This window comes from Marmota monax, unplaced genomic scaffold (assembly GCF_021218885.2).
Source record: "Marmota monax isolate L192 unplaced genomic scaffold, Marmota_monax_Labrador192_F-V1.1 WCK01_AAM20220418_F8-fsc00042, whole genome shotgun sequence".
Classification (NCBI taxonomy): domain Eukaryota; kingdom Metazoa; phylum Chordata; class Mammalia; order Rodentia; family Sciuridae; genus Marmota; species Marmota monax.
In genome coordinates this window covers 9,962,496-9,980,319 of record NW_026693008.1, presented here as the reverse complement: position 1 = coordinate 9,980,319, position 17,824 = coordinate 9,962,496, and the positions used below count along the sequence as shown (strand labels likewise).

The following is a 17,824-nucleotide window of genomic DNA, read 5'->3' as shown; positions in this document are numbered from 1 at the left end:
TAAAATGGACATCTTTCCTTCTTAAAGCTATATAGAAATGATTTGGATAAAATTTAGAGTTGTTAGCTTGTGCTGTATAATATGGTAACTGTCAGGATTACTACTTGATCATCAAGCCCCCAGTTTTCCTTTATTTGAAGAACCAGATGCAAGCTTTTGGAGATTTCTATGTTCAGTATGACCAGTTGCCCTTAACCTGTGAGCACTCTGGAGCAAAATCAAAATAATATAGTCATCAGCACTAGTGGTCCAGGCCTTGAGCATGACTTCTTTGAGAAGGTGTCTCAGTGGAGACAGGAGCCAGTAGTGAGCACATACCTGGAACTCAAGAGACCTGGCAGGTGGGAGAGAATGCCTGACCCCAGCTGTTAGGTGCCTGTTCTTGTCACCACTATGACCAGGACTGCAGATGTGGGGAGAGACAAAATCAGGGAAAGGTAAGAGTTGGAGGTAAGAATGTAATATAGAAAGAAGTCTAAGGCAGGAAGAAATGTGGTACTGAGGCATTTTGCACAGATAAGCATAACCTGTGTAACTCCATCAGTAGATTAGGAATAGAAGAGTCCACAAGTACATCAAAATAATTTTAACTTGCTAATACTATTCGGGATGTATGATTTCAGCTTGAAAATTATCTTTTTTACAAATTTATACAATATTGATTTTGTGTTTCTGGGTTGTTTCAACACAATTTAGTATCAACTGCCTATTTCAGAAGTATATAGTTGTTTCTAATAGTTCTTCACATAACATATAATGGGTATATGCTGATTCAGAGGAAGTTGATTACTAGTCCAAGTTTTGATGTGAGCCATATCCATCTCCTCTTACCAGCACTTTGATAGGCATTGTGAAAACTGTCATGACAAATAAATGAGCCTTGCCACATTAAATATACTGCTTCAGCCATTATTACCAAGTATCCGCTTATGAAGCTGGATATGGTGAGTTCTCACTTTATGCTTCTTTATTTGGGTTTTTATTTTATCCATAAGACAACTATTAGGAGGAGGAAATGGTCTCTTAAGACTGTTCTGCAAATGCGTACATTTTAATAGTCATCCATCTGAAATTGACCCCCATTCCAGAGCAGATTCATTTTTACACTGTATAAGTATTCCTGGGAAAATACATCTAATAGAAATGTATTTTTGTGAGCTCTGTATTAAGAAAAAGATGCTTTTAGGAAAGAATTGGAAGACTTTAAATATTTTACCTCTTTGTGTTCTATAATGCTGATAGGTTGAAAGTTACCTCTCAATGTTATCTTTTTATAAGTGAGTTGCAATAGTTTACCTAAATAAAAAAACTAAGAAGTAGTTTTGTTTTAAACATGAAAAATTATGTAATAACAGGAACTGAAAACTCTTGATAGTGATCTCTAATAGGTAACTTTGGGCAAAGGTAGACATTAGGTTTACAGGAGTGTAATTTGGTATTTTAAATGAACAGGCACTTGCACAAGAGTCCAGACATGAATCTAGTTTGGAGAGAGAAGGTCCTAAGCAAATACCAAACTTTACAGTTGATACAAATTTGGTTGGCTAAGATGGGCCCAGTTTATTATACCCAACTTTTACTATCTTAAAGGTAAAGATTTCTGGTGGGCATGGTGGTGCATGCCTATAATCCCAGCAGCTTGGGAGTCTGAGGCAGGAGGATTGTAAGTTCAAAGCCAGTCTCAGCAAGACCTTGTGTCAAAATATAAAATAAAAAGGACTGGGGATGTGGCTCCAAAAGAATAAAAAAAAAAGAAAAAAGAAAAAGAAGGATTTCTGTGTGTAATAGAGGGGTTTTCTCCAAGAAAACTACTGAGTGAATTAATGAGAGCTTATTAAATTTAGTATTCATTAATTGAACCTAGAATGTTACAGAACTAAACACTTCTACCAACAGTTCAAGGCATGGGTTATTCAAGATTGGACTTCTGGTTGGAAGATGGCTTAAGCACAGTATTATCAGAATGATTATAATTTTCAGTTATAACTATCCTTGATTTGATGGTATACAATTGACTTGGCTTTAATTATAAATTTAGTCTCAGTTCATTGATGTTCTAATAGTGGCATTTGTAAAAATTTTATCAGCATAACATTTGTTTTATTTTTTTAGTTGTAGATGGACACAATACCTTTATTTTATTGATTTATTTTTATGTGGTGCTGAGGATGAAACCTAGTGCCTCATGTGTGTGAGGCAAGCTCTCTACCACTGAGCTAAAACCCCAAACGAGCATAACATTTTTAAATGACTAATCTATGATCTGTATGTTCAGTTTTGATTCTCTCTATTCTGGTTCTAAAGCAAGTCTATATATAGCCTTCCCTATCAGTAGCCTGGGTAGTAAATTTCAGGGTCATCACAGAGCTCTCTCCAAAACTGGTTGGGTAGGAAGGCTTTGTGGTCTTGCTCTTCTCTTGGGTGGGCTACAAGGGGGAGCAGCTGCTGTGGCAGACTTGTGACCATTTCCCCACTGACATGTGCTGTGTAGCACAGAGAAGTTGTGTTTGGAGAGCCGCGGCATCCTTCATGAGGTGGAACTTGGGGCAGACATGGAGGGCACTGTAGTTGTCTTTGGGATCAGCCCCTCTGAAGCAGACCACTATGTATTTGTGTAGATGAGTCTGGCTGCTCAGATCACTGCAGAAAAGATTAAAGGCCAGGGGGAACAGGTCTTGAGAGTTCTCACTGGGGCTGCCCTCGTTGTGGCCACAGGTATCGTCGCACATGGTATTGGCATCATTGGAAAGAAGGAAGATTACTTTATCTGCTGCTTTCTTCTGAGTGGTAAGCCACTGAACTGGACCCATCTCGGCTATTTTCTTTTTCTGCCATTTTTCAAGGATCACCTCACTTCTGCAGTTATTTTGAAGAAATTCAGTGAAGTAACAAACTGTGTGATGGAAACATATTTCAGATGGGTGGACCACCAGAACTTTAATGAGGGGCAGTAGACTTGTAGTAGGAAGGGAAGTGTTCTTGATCTTTTCTGTGAGAGGAGGAAAAGCATTTATTATCTGAACAGTTAACAGCAGGCTTTCTCCCTAGTCTAAATCACCCCCGATAAGTGATCCCTTACTTGAGAAAGAATGTCAGTGGAGCACTGGGACCTAACTGATTTAGTGAGTATGTTTCAGGTATCATTTTAGACATAGCACCTGAAACATACTCACTAAATTAGTCTTCTCGAGCTTTGTTTTTTCAAATAAATTTATAGAAATTATTTAGGCTTAGGTACTATCCGATCTCTGCACTTCACATCACATTTTGAGTTGGTTTAGCTCTGCGGGGTAGTTTGTACCTTCTTCTACCTCCAGGTGGTAGTTTCTGTGTGTTCCATAAAGTTAAACCCCTGGAACTTAACCGGAATTCTGCCCTCTACTGGACTATAAAAGAAACTACAACTAATACAGTTCAAATAGCATTTCCTAAACATAAGTCTTCCTGAGGTCACAGTTCTCAATAGCTTTCTGAGCACAGAACATGGAATTGATCTTGTTCTACATACAACGTTGCATGCAACTCAAAGGATGTATTTACATTTCCTCTTGTACATGTGGAGGAAAGCTGCAGAGTCTTTATTGGGTGGCTGCGAGCTCTGATTCTATATTAATTCCTTGACTTCTGTTGTCAAGTACTCAAGTATTCTAGAGTTTGCAGAGACCTTAGTATACCAATTGTTCTTAGGTCTTAAAGAACTTTTTAAAAAGTAAGGACTAGCCTAGAACATCTGTCACAGGTGACAGTAGACTTCTAGCCATTTTTTGCCCATTTCAGTATTTGTAGAAGCCTCCATGGTAAAAATGAAATAGGTGGTAGGTAGTTACCAGATCTCCAGGTTCACACTCTGCTTTAACCTGGCAGATGTGATCCAGTTTGTTAGCATATCAGGCTCTCTAACAGTGCTCTAAGGCATTAAATAAATGTTGTGTTAACCCTGGGAAATGCCAGTGTGATGGCCTCTAGAGGAATCTCCTTTTAGAAAGTTGAAAACATGGGGCTTAGGGTGTAACTCTTTGGTAGAGTGCTTGTCTAGCATGCGTGATGCCCTGGGTTTGATCCCCAGCAGTGCCACAAAAAAAGTTCAAAATGTGATTTCCTCATAAGAATACCTTGAGGGAATTATAATCTTACCATGCCTCCACATTAGGTAGATCCCAAACACCAGCACCATGGTGGCCACTAGCAGCAACGAGAGAAGCAAAGGCAGCCAGCCTCCTAGCACGCTTCTATCTGGAGAAAACAAAGCTTACCTTCAGCAAAATAAAACCAATTTATTGTGTATTTGAAAACAGAGTTTTACTCTCTGTAGAAGTTTAGATCCCTTTAAAACCAGGGGTCAGATCTGCTCATCAGTGTGTTTTCCCACAGTGTCCAGGTTTCTCATTAGATTCTCCCAAGAGATGTGGGAGCTGGGGAGTTCTCCAGAGACTCTTGGGTTTCTTGCTTCTTAAACACACACACAGACATTTTCACTATGGTAACCTGAGCTTACATCAGTTTTGTGTGCTTTGAGGAATTAGTGTTATTCTGGGTATATTTGTTATATAAACAGTATACATAGGTGGCATTTTTAAAAGCTGTTTTTTGAGATGGGAAATTATGCCATTCCTTCACAAGAATACCGAGGTTGCCACAGGCTCAGGCACCCTAACACAGAAGTTAGAATTATGAGGCACCCAGGTTGTCCTCAGTGTGTTTGGCTGAGATTCTTAAGAATTAACACCTTCTATCTTTTGACCCACCCAGGCTACTTGCAGGAACACTTGTCCATCTGTAATAAAAAAAAAAAAAAATTAAAAAATTAAAAAAAAATTTTAAAAACCTGACATCTCTAGAGAGACAAAACAGTATTTCTGATTTGTTATCCAAATGTTGGCAAAGTGACCACATCAAGTCATAGCCCCACTGAGACTGATGAGAGAATCAGAATGCATGAAATATACATTCCCTCTTATTCCTAGTCCTTTTACACCATTGACTTTTCAGCAGATTCCTGTGGCACTTTGATCATTGTGCACTGTTTCATATATCCTGTTCTGTAAAGTTTCGAGTCTGTATTTGGATTTGGGGTTTTATAGGCCAGCACTGGAATCACTCTGTACCCCAGTTCAGCATGCAAAGGCCCTCAAGATTCTCTACAGACAGAGTTAATGGAGGCTGTGCCTATGACCTGGGCCTCTGATTACCCAGTGAAATGACCAGGCACTTACTGTTATCTGGAGGGAAGGGGACAACTATCTTTGGGCAAAGCACCACGGTCCCTTTGCGTCTGATACAGTCGTTGCCACAGGTAGGGAAATATGGAATTAACTGAGGAAAAACCAGAGGTTCAAAGTTCACACCACACTTCAGACAATCTTAACAGTTTTTCTACTTCCACCATGTCTTCCCCTTTTTTCTGGTTCCAACCCTATCTCTGCACTTGTCATGGACATTTTCCCCTTGGTCACACTTGTGTAGCCTAGAAATGCCTAGAAATCTAGAAATCCAATCTAATGACCGAACATGGAAATGTCCTTTAAGACTCCTATTGATTTTATTACCTAAAGGGGTTAGGTTATATCCTAATACATATGCAAATATCTCCAGGACAGTGAGCAGTAAGGCTCATATTAACCTCAGTCAGGGAAGTTCCCTGCCTGGAAAAGTCAATGGTTTCCTAGAAGAGGAGCACAATCATAATAAGCCATGAAAGTCTGCTTTCTCTGGCCAGTTTTAGTACTGCCTTCCTATCCCAGAGAATGAAGGACAAAAGCTCCTCCCCTCTCCTCTCCAGGGTGGCTGTGTCCCCACATCCTAAAGTCAACAGTTGCTCAACAGTTGCAAGAGATCAGAGAGCATCTACCCAACCAACTTCCATTTCCAGCTGGGTCAACTGAGACCCTGAGAGGACAGGCAGTCACTCTCTAATGTTCATACATACACTGATCTGGAACCCAAACCTTCCAACTTCAAATCCTCTGCAACTTCATTTTGCAGTTAAAACTGAGGCTGGGGGAATAAAATGGTTCTCCCATCTCAGTATTACCATGAGGATCTGTGACAGAAAATGAAAATAAAAGCAATCTGGAAAGTCAACAGCTACTATAAGCAAAAGGGACTGTCAGCTTCCTGATCTAACCATCATGGATCCCCGTTAACATCACTAGCATCCCGATGCAGGAGTAAATTTGAGAAAAGTGACTCACCCTGTAAAAAAGCTCACAAAACGGTGGAACAGTCTTTTAGAGTCCCTCCCCTCCCCAAAGCACCTCATTAAACTTACCTGAACCACAGCACCTTCACTTTCCTCAGTCACTAGGATGGCTGTCGAAGTTCGCTTTGTTTTGTTCTGGTGCAGGTGAGATGAAGTCATATGAGTGAGCATATCAAAGACTGTCAATGAAGAAGCCATTTCCCAAACTGACTTCAATTCATTATGGGAATAAGGATTCATTTCATACTTTGGAAACTTCTACTTTGGGTTGGTTTTAGTACTATATCCCAGTATACACAAGGATTTTTTTTTTTAATGTGTCAAATTAATCAAAATAGCCAAGCACATTTGGACAACACATTTCTCTGCTCTCTGAAAAGCCTTCTTCAGGGAATCCTAGTTTCTATGCTTTTTCCTTCAACAAGATAAGGAAGCTGGAGGTTGAGGATGGGGGTGATGATAAGGGAACCAAGGATAGAAGTACCTCAAACACTTGAGAAAACCAAATTCTGGTGCTCTGTTGGATAAGAACCGTGTATCTGTTTCCAAGGGAACTGGTTGTAAAATTCACTTCAACCATCTTCTCATTCTTCTTACAAGCAGTGATGTTGGGATCCCACAGGCTTCCTAAGAGTTGAGAGCAAACCACGTGAATGAACTTGCTAAACTTTCCCTTTAAGTTCCCAAAAGGGCTTTACTAAAAAGAGAAACCCAAGTTCTCAGGCAAACACCAAGATAATGTCTCCACTACACAGTGTGCTTTTTAAACATTGCTTCCAGTGTCAGAGTACCTGCAGTCCAAGAAAGTTTAGAGACCCCATGCCACTGCTTTGCTAAAGTGCGGTAGGAGGCAAAGATTGATTTTTTTTTTCCACTAGCTTCTGTTCTCAGCTTCTATTTGAATTACGGGCTAAGGCCAGTATTTTGTCCTCAGAATGTGAGAAGGAACCACAGGTTGAGATACATGTCTATGATTATGGAGTGAGTGAATTCAGGATCAGGAGTACGATGACCTAGATAAGGACACAGTTCTAGGCGCTCCATCCATCACAGCATTGTGCTAGCTTTACTGAATACAAAGAAGGAAGTGCCTCATAGCTTGGAGGATACTCTCACAGGTGAACTGTGTCAGAAAAAGTCAGTTGTTCCATTGATGTGACTTGCAAATAAGGACAAGGTTGATTTCCATGAACATGACATGTGATAGTGTTATCTTCCCCACCTAAGAGACCATTTCAGGCCCTGGCTTGAAACTATCTTTCATTCTAGGACTGATTTCCAGGCCCTTAGACCTTACTCCCCCTAAACCCCAACTATGTTCCTACAAATTTCTCTCTCCATGAGGCAAGAGAGGAAGCCCAGTACTCCAGGGCTGTCTCTAGCAAGAACAGCATTTGTAGTTTAGTTTGGTAAAGGGTGAAGGGTGCCTAAAAGATAGAGACTAATCCCTCCAAATACCACCACTCTTATTAACATCCCAAGACTATACTGCCTGGAAATAAACAAAACTCCCCCAGAAGTTGGGTATTTCCGACTGATTATCCTAAAGAGACTATTCTACAATTCAAGGGGCAGAGTTCTAATAGTTAGCATGGGAGAGGTGATCTTCTTTGAGAACACAGGTTGAGAGCATACTTCTAGGTTATTACTTAGACTAACATTCCCACCCTAAATGTTTGCTAATCCAAACAGAAAATCCTCAGGTTTCTCACAGCCATAGGTCAGTAGCACTAGTGAGCCTGTGAAAGGACTCAGAGCTCCCTTAGTATCAGGAAAGGCCTTTGATTGGCACCACTATAAGTATGGTTTGGGCTAAAATGTTAGTTTAACCAAGCAGTGGAGGTGGTTTTGTGTGACTGTTCTAATACATAAATCTTTACTAAGAATCTTTCCCTGGATAGGCTTTCTGCCCCAGTGGGCAAGTGCTAGCCAGGCATCAGGAGCCCTGGCTGCTGCTGTTCTTCATCAAGCAACTTGAATACATAACTCCCCACTTTGAGCCTTGGTTATTTCATCTGTAAAAGAATGGATAGAGCTGTGCTGGCTCAATTTATAACTATCTTCAAATAATAAAGAGCAGAGTGCTGTATTTACTTACCTGCCTTGATACACTTTTTTTTGTATTTCATTATGTGGTCTAGGCAGCCTGGGAATATGAATGAAACTTGTTACACTTAGGAAAAGGTATCCATGCTACTCCCTGTCAACAAGTACAAGCACACGCACACATATCACAGCTATAGCAAATTGCCAAAATATTCCAGATACAAGTGAGATAGCAAATCAATGGGACCCTGACATTTTATTCTTGAACAAAAATCATCTGTCCATAGAGTGGTAACCCATCTTAATTTAAATACAAGCTTTATCAAAACAGTTAACAATCTTCAAGAAAACACTTGGAAAGTCACCATGTCTAAAAACATATATAAAACGGGCCAGGGATGTTGCTCAGTGGTAGAGCATCCCTGGGTTCCAGCCCAAGTACTGCAATCAATCAATTACAAAATGATATTTGGTTTCATCAAGGAAGCTGGGAACTACTGTGTGATAAATGGCATGGTACCAGAAACACCGTGGATGGTGGAAGTGCATTAATCAAGAACGACCAGAGTTTGAACATCACCTTCATTTTTCCTGTGTATACAGCCCAGCATGAATGACTTGACCTCTTGGTCTCTTCATCTTTAAGATGGGGCTTTCCCAACCTTAGGTTTGTTGGGAGGCTTGGTGAGATGACTCCCATCAAGCACTCAGCGCACCCGTAGAAATGGGTTTTTCCCTTCATTTTACCTGATTTAACCCTCACAGCTCTGTGAGTAAGGAGCGGTTATAACTCTGTATCACGTATGAGGAAACCGAGACCTTGCAAGGCCAAAGCCTCACTTTGACTCTATGAATCAAAGCCAGTGTCCCAGCAAGACAGAATAACTGAGAAGTTGAGAAAGATTACCTGGTGAAGTGAAGTTCACAGACAAAGAAGGGCTGTCTTCATTCATATTTGCATTGGGGATATTATGGGCCCCAATGAGATAGAGAGTGCTCAGCTCCACAGGAAAGCCAACGTAGGAGAATGTCCACTGGAAGGCAGAACAAGGAACAGCATCTATGTGTTGCCCTTTCCATTTTTACTTTCATCCCTTATACTTCTACTGAAACTTGGGTCATAGCCAATGTTTACTTAGGGAATTGGTGCCACACAGTCTGCTGGTATGACTCATACAATCAGAAAAGTGAGATTTTAGAGCCAGGATGTAATTTAAGACCCCTCACTTTGCTGAAAGGGAAACTGAGGCCCAGAAATTCTGACTTGCCTAATGCACAGAAGTGGCCCAAACTGGGACTTGGACTCAAGTGTCCTGTTCTGTGTCACAGCTGCTCATCAGCCTATTTGAGCAGCACATGGTTCATGTTCCCCTACTGGCCACATCCCTCAAAGTGCTTACTTTGCCACCAGAGGGTCTGGTCTGACTCTGGAAGGCCTTCGTGTAGTTGCACCTCACACAGGCATATGACTGGAAGTTGTTTTTGCCTGTCACACAGATCTTGGTGGCCTTCAACAAGCGGATGCTGGCTGCAGAGAGAGTTGAGACATTTGTTTGTCACTTACTATATGACTGGATGCTAGATACTTTACATGCTTCATTTCAGTCCGTAATCACAATAGCACTAAAAGGTAGGCCCTGCTGTCCCCAGTATACAGATGAAGTCAGTGAGGCTCAGGGAGTTTCAAGCAGCAGTTCCTAGCTTTCACAACTTGGGTGTGAACTCTCAGGATACCTGTGATTAGCTTAACATCTGTTCTATTCTGGATCTCTGAGAGGAACAGGCCTGCATTGGGAACCCCATAAAGACCCTCCAAGAGTATCATCAAGCCATGCATGTCCTGACTGCTTCTTTTTCCACACTGACTCTTCTCCGTGGCATGTCCTTTCCTCCCATTCCTGCCTCTGCAAGTCTGACTCTGGTAAAGTCCAATATGTGTACCATGGCCTATAACAAGGCACACAAAGAGCTCATTTTTGCCAGGGATGGGCCAAAGCCTTAGTGTATCATTTCACAAAGGAGTCTTGCCAGGGCCTCCCTCCTGGTCTTCCCTGCCTGCATCCCACTCACATGGGACACAGTCCCCTTCAGGGCTTCCTGGTCACTGCCTGTGTCTGCCTCCCAACCTCTCTGAAACCTTATGGGGGGAATAATTGACCTATCTCTCAGTGCCTGGCACTCATGTATTTTTGGCTGCATCAAATTTAACTATTTTATCAGATGGAAACTACAAACATGGGCACTGAGATCCTGGGTGGATCCTGGAATTAGCTCATCTGAAGAACCTGCCAGTTGCCTTGGAGTGTAATCTAAGGGAAATGCCAGAACTTTCACAATATTATTTGGGAAACAGAAAAGTAACCTGAGTTTTCCTTAACTGGGGGAGTTATCGCTGGGCTTAACCCATCTTCTTCCATATGGAAATATACCATGTCATCAGTGTACCACGTAATGACTTTGCACATTCATGCAGCCAGTTTGGGTTAAGAAAACCCCCAGGAGTGCCCCTCATGCTTCGTTTCAGTCATCCCACCCCCAAAGTAACCACCATCCCAACTTCTAACTTTGCCCACTTTGCCCACTGCATTCATTTTGCCCTTTTTTAGAAAGCATCATAGTTGTAGGCATGCATATAGACATCAGTGCATAAACTCTTCATAACCTGGCTTCTTATGTTTGTAACACCTATATTATGTGTAGTAACATCATTTATTCCTATTGCTGTCTTGGATTCCATTTTTCCATTGGATATTTAAGTCCTTTGGGCTCTTACAAATAGTGCTGCTGGGAACATCTTAACCAGTGGCTTTTGATGTATTTTTGATGCATGTATGTATTTCTGTTGGGTATGTCTAGGAGCAGGATTAATGGGTCATCCTGCCTGCACACTTCTGGTTCATTAGACACTTCAGAACTTATCTTTGATTTGCATCAGCAAACCTACCATCTGCTCGGAGTATCCAGCTTATGTTCATCAAAATTGAATAGTCCTCTGTTGCAGCACTGGTTTTAGCAAGTTCCACACGGAGGTCCCTCAAGTCCCCTGGGGTCAGATTGTGTTGGACCATCCACTCTGGAGACAGCCCTGGGAAAAGGCAAGATTTCCCATTGACACTCCTCTTCCCTGCTGAGTCTGATATCATCTCCTGTAACCAAATCACCCTGCTCCATCCCCCATTCACAATTCATTAACTCTTCCTGCTAATCAGGCCAAACATTTCTGGGTGCTGGCCAATTTATAGCTGAGGTGATGCTGAACTGAGATTAATGCTTTCAGCCTTCTGGCCTCAAACTACACATCCCCTGGGACTACTTCAGGTGCCTCTCTCCATGTGTGGACATGCTTAGTGTATTGCCATGTTCATTAGGGTCAGTCCTGCCATCCCTGTGCTTCAGCATAGGACTTCAGCCAGCTGGCATATACCACCACACATACCCACTTCCTAGCCTTTGCTGCTGCAGCTGCTATCTCTCCTCCAGTTTACCCTCCCTATTCACATTTCCTGGGCAGAAGCCCACCCATTCTTCAGTGTTATACTCTCAAGCATTTATTCTACAAACATTTGCTACCAGGTCCTAGTTATAAGTGATCTCCCTCTCCAGCCCTTGATCTCTCTTTGCAGGGAAGCAGGCATTGCTTTCTGTCTTGCATGCTGTGCCCTACTGTGCCCCCTGACTGGTCAGGAGGCCAACCCATCTCAAACACCTCTGTATTCCCCCAGATTTCTATCTTAAGAACTTAAAACACATCAGCTAACAGGCTCATCCTTTACCTGGTCTCCAAACACCCACTGCCTGAATTCAGGCCTTCTTTGAGTATAATGTCCCAAATAACCATTCCCTAAGGCACCTACCAGTTTCAGAGCCACACTGAATAGTCTGCAAGAGAAAAAGAAACCAAGTGTCATGTTGAAGCCAGTAAACCACAAGCCTTCCTTTACCAAATCAGACAACACACTATCTTTTTTCTTAAATGCATACATAAGTGACAAATTTTCAAAGTAAAAATGAGCTGCTTGTGCTTCACAGCTAGGGGAAACTAAGCTATTATTGGACCATGAATTCAGCCATCAGTATGCCTGCTCCTCAAGCTGACCCATTAGTTCACTTGAAGACCAGGAGTGAGTCTCTGGGCATTAGCCTTCTCTGCCTCTAGCCAGGGATGACTCTGGACCATCATCATGAGGTCCCTTCACACTCCAATGCTTAACTCTCAGTTTTCAGGATGGTCTGGAGTATATGAGTTTCCCCAGGGTCAGGGGATGAGCAGAAGAAAGCAATGAATGCAGTCCACAATACCTTCCTCAGGTTTTTTTCACATATTTCTCTTCTAATACAGAAGGACTTACTAGAGCTATTTAGAAAACCATAAACAACTGTCACTTCATCCTGTTTTTTTTTTTTTAAAGAGCTTTCAAAAAAGCAAATATGTATCATCAATGTCCAAGAAAGGTCGGTGAGAAACCCTTTGAAGTTAACTGTTTTTTTCTTAAGAAATATTTTCTTAAGAAGTATTTAAAATTTTGGTTTTGGCATTACATACTCAACCTAAAACATTTAACTCTCAGACAGGAGCAAGTTCCAATGAAGAAACTCAATGTGATAAATTCACCAGGTCTGGAATCCAATCCCTCTAAACCTCCACATTTCCAACACCTTGTAAAACAGAAGACAAGAAGACTTTTGAGGGTTTGAGTAATATGGGTTTAGGTGAAGTTGTCAATCATCCCTTTGTCCTTGTGAAACTGAACTCTGGAAGGATATCATCAGACATTCTTTTTAAACAAATAAGCCACCATACTGGAAACTGAAGTCTTGTCAAAGAACTGGTGACGCAAGTGTTAGGAAGAAGCAAAGCAATAGCTCTAAACTTGACAGAGTTAATACTGTAGACCTTACAGTAACTGCCACAAAGGCAATGAATTCTTGCTGCAGCAGCGAATGTCAAGAGGACCTCAGAACAAAGAGGCAATGGTAGTAGCAGAAGGCATCAGGACACAATGGATGGGTGTCCATAACCATGAATAAGTAACAACAATACTTTTAGGCTATTTGCTATGCTAACAGTCCAGAGATTGGTTTTGAATATATGTTGGGGGCTTTAGCAAGCCAGAAGATTCCTTCAATCATTCAAGACACTGGGGAAAGGGAATCACAAGTCAACAAGGGAAAAAGAATGAAAGAAAGGAGAAAAGAAAGAGCAGGCAGCAGGGTGTGGTGGTTTATGCTTGTAATCCCAGAGACTTAGGAGGCTCATGTAGGAGGATCACAAGTTCCAGGCCAGCCTCCGCAACTTAGCCAGACCCTGTCTCAAAATAATTTTTTTTTTCCCAAAGGGAGGAACTGGGGATGCTGGGGATGTAGCTCAGCATCCCTGGGTTCAATTCCCAGTATCAAGAAAATGGGGGGGGGGAGCAGGCCGGTGGTAATGGAGAAGCAGTTCTTGTGCCCCCACAGGTGAGCAAATGGCCAGCATAAATGGGCGCCTACTCATCAGCAGAGAGGCTCTTTGCAGGTTATGGAATACATGTTAGGCGACCAGGATGAGTTAGGTACTTACTCCTGCACGCCCCCACCCCCCTTTTAACCAGTGAGGATAACGGAGGCTAGGTGAGCATAAAAGACTGAATTAAGAACCCATGATGGCATTTGTGACCAAATGGATTCTCACGCCCCTGACCCAAGCAGCCTGACACCCAGCGCTGGCGGGGCTAAAAACAGCCGGCTGATGGGGGTCTGAGGCTCATCGAGGCTACTCCAGGTACTGCAGACCTGTCCACCCCACAGAGTGGTCATCTTTAGCAGCGTGGGCTAGCAGCCCCGACGCAGTCAGGGTCCAGGCTCAAGAGACAGTCTAGGGAAAGGGATGTGGGCAGGGGCTTACCGGCTCTCCGAGCATGGCGCTCCAGCATAGCGCGGCCAGGCTCAGCAGCACAAGCAACATAGCCTGGCCGCCGCCCACCACCACGCGGGACGCGGGACAGCCTCCAGCTGCGCTCTTATCCCGGCGCCCAGGACAGCCCTCTTGGGCTCCGCCTCTTCCAGCGCCCTCCCTCGGGCCTCCCGGCCGCCCAGCAGCACAGGGTGGCTGAAGGCGCAGCGACCTCACCTGTGGGGCTCGTGCGGATGGGCGGGGTCCGAGCCGCTCGGGCCCCTTCAAGGGCAGAGCCGAGCAGTGGAGGCTGTACCACCCCAGCGCACATGTGCGCGCACTGAGCCGATGCTGCGACCCCACACGTCTGCAGCCTGTGCGCTCCACGAGTCCGCGAGTTCCAGTCCCGAAGCACACACGGCCGAGCGGCCCACGGGACCCTTACAGAAGCCGAGAGCGCGAGCTGGGCCGGTGCCGCCAGTTAAAGCGTAGCTGAGCAGTGGTCTGGAGGTAGCTGCTCGCTCCTGCTCGGCACCGGGACCCACCTTCCCAGGGTAAGTAGTGGGCAACTCGCTCTGGCCCTCTGCCTACCCAACCCACGGTGGCGCGGGTCCCCACGGAGCCTCCCGGAGGAGGCGTGGTGGATCAAGAGGACCCTGATGGACGCGGAGACTCGGGCTCCCTTTACCCAGCGGCAGAGCCCCAGAAGGAAAAGTAGTGGGACGCGGTCCCGAAGCCCCATTAAAGAGCTAGTGCTCAGCAGGAACTTAGCGATAAAAGTGATAGGAATCTCTACTCCAGCCCCTCCGGTTTTCTGGTAACTGTGTAACTCCATAAAATGAGGTCTGACTGTAACACTTGAGGCTCCAGAAGCTGAAGTGAAGCCTCAGCATTGTGGGTTTAGACATGTGTTTCCCCAATTTGTGCTCAGGATCTCCCAGTGCTGCCTAAATGAGACTGGGACTGCCGGGCCCAGCTAGCCCAAGGTCTAGATTTAGCAGCAGCCTTACTCCCCTAATTCTAGGGTGGGTGGTCCAGGGACTACCGTCCTTTGAGATATAGTTGTTTGGGGGACGGCTGAAAAACAGTTGGGCTAACAACAGTACAGAGCCTGGAACTCTCATGCCACAGCCCCCTCATTTGTAAAAAGATTGGGTTTAACTCAGGGTCTCAGGCTCATGGGCTGAATTTGCTCCATTTTGCACGTGAGAAGCCAAGACTTGTGGAAGAGTTGTCAGCTGGTGAGAGGTTATATTGAATCAACCTGTGTTTACTGAGGCCCTACTTTGAGCTAGTCCTGACCCGCCAGGCTCAGTTGAAGATTCCTATTTCTGCTTGCACAGAATAGAGCCCAGTCTCCAGCCTCAAGATCAGCTGGGGGCTCTGGCATGTGTGTACACAGGATTGCAAGAAATGTTTCTAGAGGATTGTTCTGATTCCTAATCAGTTGTGGCCTCATTCATGCCTGGGGCTGAACCACCCTCAGCCACTCTTTGAACCTTTCTGAGTAACTTTGAGCCCTGTGGTCTCTGAGATTGTTTCTCTAACAGTCTTTCTGTTTAGCAAACACCTGCCAGGTACCAGGGTGCAAAGGTGAACAGTGCATGAGTGCTCTCAGACTGAGGATGAGTACAGGGAGAGCTATGTTCAAGGGCAGCTGCAGAAGCCAGTGGACTTCGTCCCATGGTGCCAGGGAACCACAGCAGGCTTTTATATGGTGGTCAGTCTTCCGTTTGTGAGAAGCCACCTGGGTGTCTGTGCAGAGCAGGCAGAAACTAGCCCTTCTGAGACCAGGGAGGCGTCAGCCGTTCAAGGTGCTCACTCTGTGAATAGCCCAGCCCCTGCGCCCCTGGCCAGGTTCTGAGCGGTGCTGCCCTTATAGCCTGTACCAGAGCAGGCCCTGCTGTGGTGAGCTTGGGGATACCAAGGCCAGGCCTGGAAGTTGGTCTCAAATCAGCCATTTCGAGGGGCCGTGAGGAGGACAGCCCCTCCCCCACTGAAGTAGGAAGTGAGGACTAGGAAGGGCTGTCCTAAGAAAACCCCACTTGAGGCCAGAGCTCTTGGGGTCACATGGGCACAGAGTTCAGGGTCGCCTGACCTTGGCAAGAACCAGTAGGTCTGGCACAGGAGGAAGTAGGTTCAAAATGGGAGTGGGCAAGAGGATGGTTTTGTTTTGAGAAAGGGGTGGGAGAGGTTCCTTCTCCAGGGAAGAAACTAGAGGGCAAAGGAGAAGAGTAGGATGTGGGTAGGGTGGGAAGGAGTTCTAGGCAGGGTGCTGGGTTCCCTCCCGTCCCAGGCCCATGATGGTAAGCATGGCCCTGGGGCTTCTGGGATGGGGTGGTGCCTACAGCTCTCTGGGCAGGGCTGTGGAGTGGAGAGTGGAAGGAGAAATGAAGAGGGTCCTCCAACAGGATGTGCCTGCCTGCCTCCTCAGACATGTTCACACTGGCTTTGCCACAAGTGTCCCTCTGTGAGAGGTCCTTGCTGGTTAAACACATAGCTTCCGAGGTGTCCTGCTGGAAGGGACAAACTTGCTTGGATGCCTAAGTCTCAACAGTATGGGTTGATAATTTGGAGGAGGGGCCATCCAGGTCAAGGCTGGGGTTCAGCTTCTTTCTTCCCACCTCTGACAAGCCATTGCTCTTCCAAGAGCCTCAGTTTCCCTTTTGTAAAGTGTGGTGAGTAAGACAGAATAATGTCAGTGAGGTGATTCAAATCTGAAAGAAGCAATCTGTAAAGACTGATCTCTGCCTTGCCCCTACCATCATGCTCTTCTAGGTTCGGGTTTCTGAAAGAGCCACCTGGCACAGCATGCCTTCATGTCCTGGGCTTAGTAGGCACTCATTAATATGTCCAAATGAATGAATGAACACTTGTCTCCCTCCAAGGCTCTGCCTAAGCCTGCTGCCTAGGAGGGCTGGTTTGAACTTTCTCCTGTTCCTCCAGGCAAGCAAAGGTCAGGACCTCAGCCCAGCCTGGAGGATGCTGTGTGCCTGTGCCCTACCCACCCAGACCCCAGGAGGTGCCATGTTCCCACTGGAGTCAGGAATCCTGGCCTACACACTGCCTAACTCTACTCGCTCACCAACTGTTGCCTTGACTGAGGCTTTTTAGACTCTTGAAGCCTCAGTTTCCCAATCCATCCATAACATGGGGCTGATACCAGCTTTGCCTGCCTACCAGGAGGACTTTAGGAGACTCTGAAGAAATAAGAGACAGGAAAGCAAGTCAGAGGGGTTAAAATTATTTTGTAGCTTTTCAGGCAGATGTGTGGGACAATTTTTAAAAGTTCCTAATATCTCTACGACTCAAATAGGGAAATTCCCTTGGACTCTAGAGGAACAACAATCCCCAGATTCTATCACTGCTACTCAGACCTTTGTTGCTGGGCTGGATCCATCCCTGAGAGGACAAGGCCATGTGGGCTGTTGACATGTCCTGGGTCCAGTCTTCACCCACACAGGTGGAATTTTCCACTTCATTCTTTTGCATATATTAAGGCCCTGGGCAGTCAACAGTGGATTCTTTGTCTCCTGAAGAGGGAGCCTTTACAGGCAAATGCCAGTTGTCTCCCAGGGGCCCCTGGAGCTGGCTGAAGCTGGGAAAGGAGCCCTTGGAGCACTCTGGCCCTTGGTGTCCCCTTGCTCCCTGTTCTGCTCCTGCTACTTGAACTTGGCAGAGTCAACTTTAATGCCTGCTTTGAGCCA

General features: G+C 44.8%; 2 protein-coding genes across 5 annotated transcripts in view; one reads left to right on the top strand and one right to left on the bottom strand.

The window, feature by feature from the left end:
* Positions 1–945: 945 nt before the first annotated feature.
* Il17rb (interleukin 17 receptor B) lies at positions 946–14,864 on the bottom strand. Of its 2 annotated transcripts, none has more exons than XM_046452701.2 (11): positions 14,355–14,864; positions 12,100–12,124; positions 11,190–11,330; positions 9,646–9,773; positions 9,153–9,279; positions 8,298–8,345; positions 6,684–6,826; positions 6,269–6,334; positions 5,214–5,313; positions 4,135–4,233; positions 946–2,989 (listed from the first exon to the last, which is right to left on the bottom strand). In XM_046452701.2, exons 3-11 carry the CDS (start codon positions 11,311–11,313, stop codon positions 2,427–2,429), a joined length of 1,398 nt encoding a protein of 465 aa, XP_046308657.1. In that variant the 5' UTR covers positions 11,314–11,330; positions 12,100–12,124; positions 14,355–14,864; the 3' UTR covers positions 946–2,426. The 2 variants fall into 2 exon arrangements, with proteins under 2 accessions (XP_046308657.1, XP_046308656.1); XM_046452700.2 differs by lacking the exon at positions 14,355–14,864 and adding an exon at positions 14,130–14,283.
* Chdh (choline dehydrogenase) overlaps positions 14,296–17,824 on the top strand; it is a 32,349-nt gene continuing 28,820 nt past the window's right edge. For all 3 annotated transcript variants that reach the window (XR_006853469.2, XM_046452697.2, XM_046452698.2), the window contains exon 1: positions 14,296–14,671. The gene's annotated coding sequence lies outside the window, so the exon portion shown is untranslated. The remainder of the gene's footprint in view (positions 14,672–17,824) is intronic.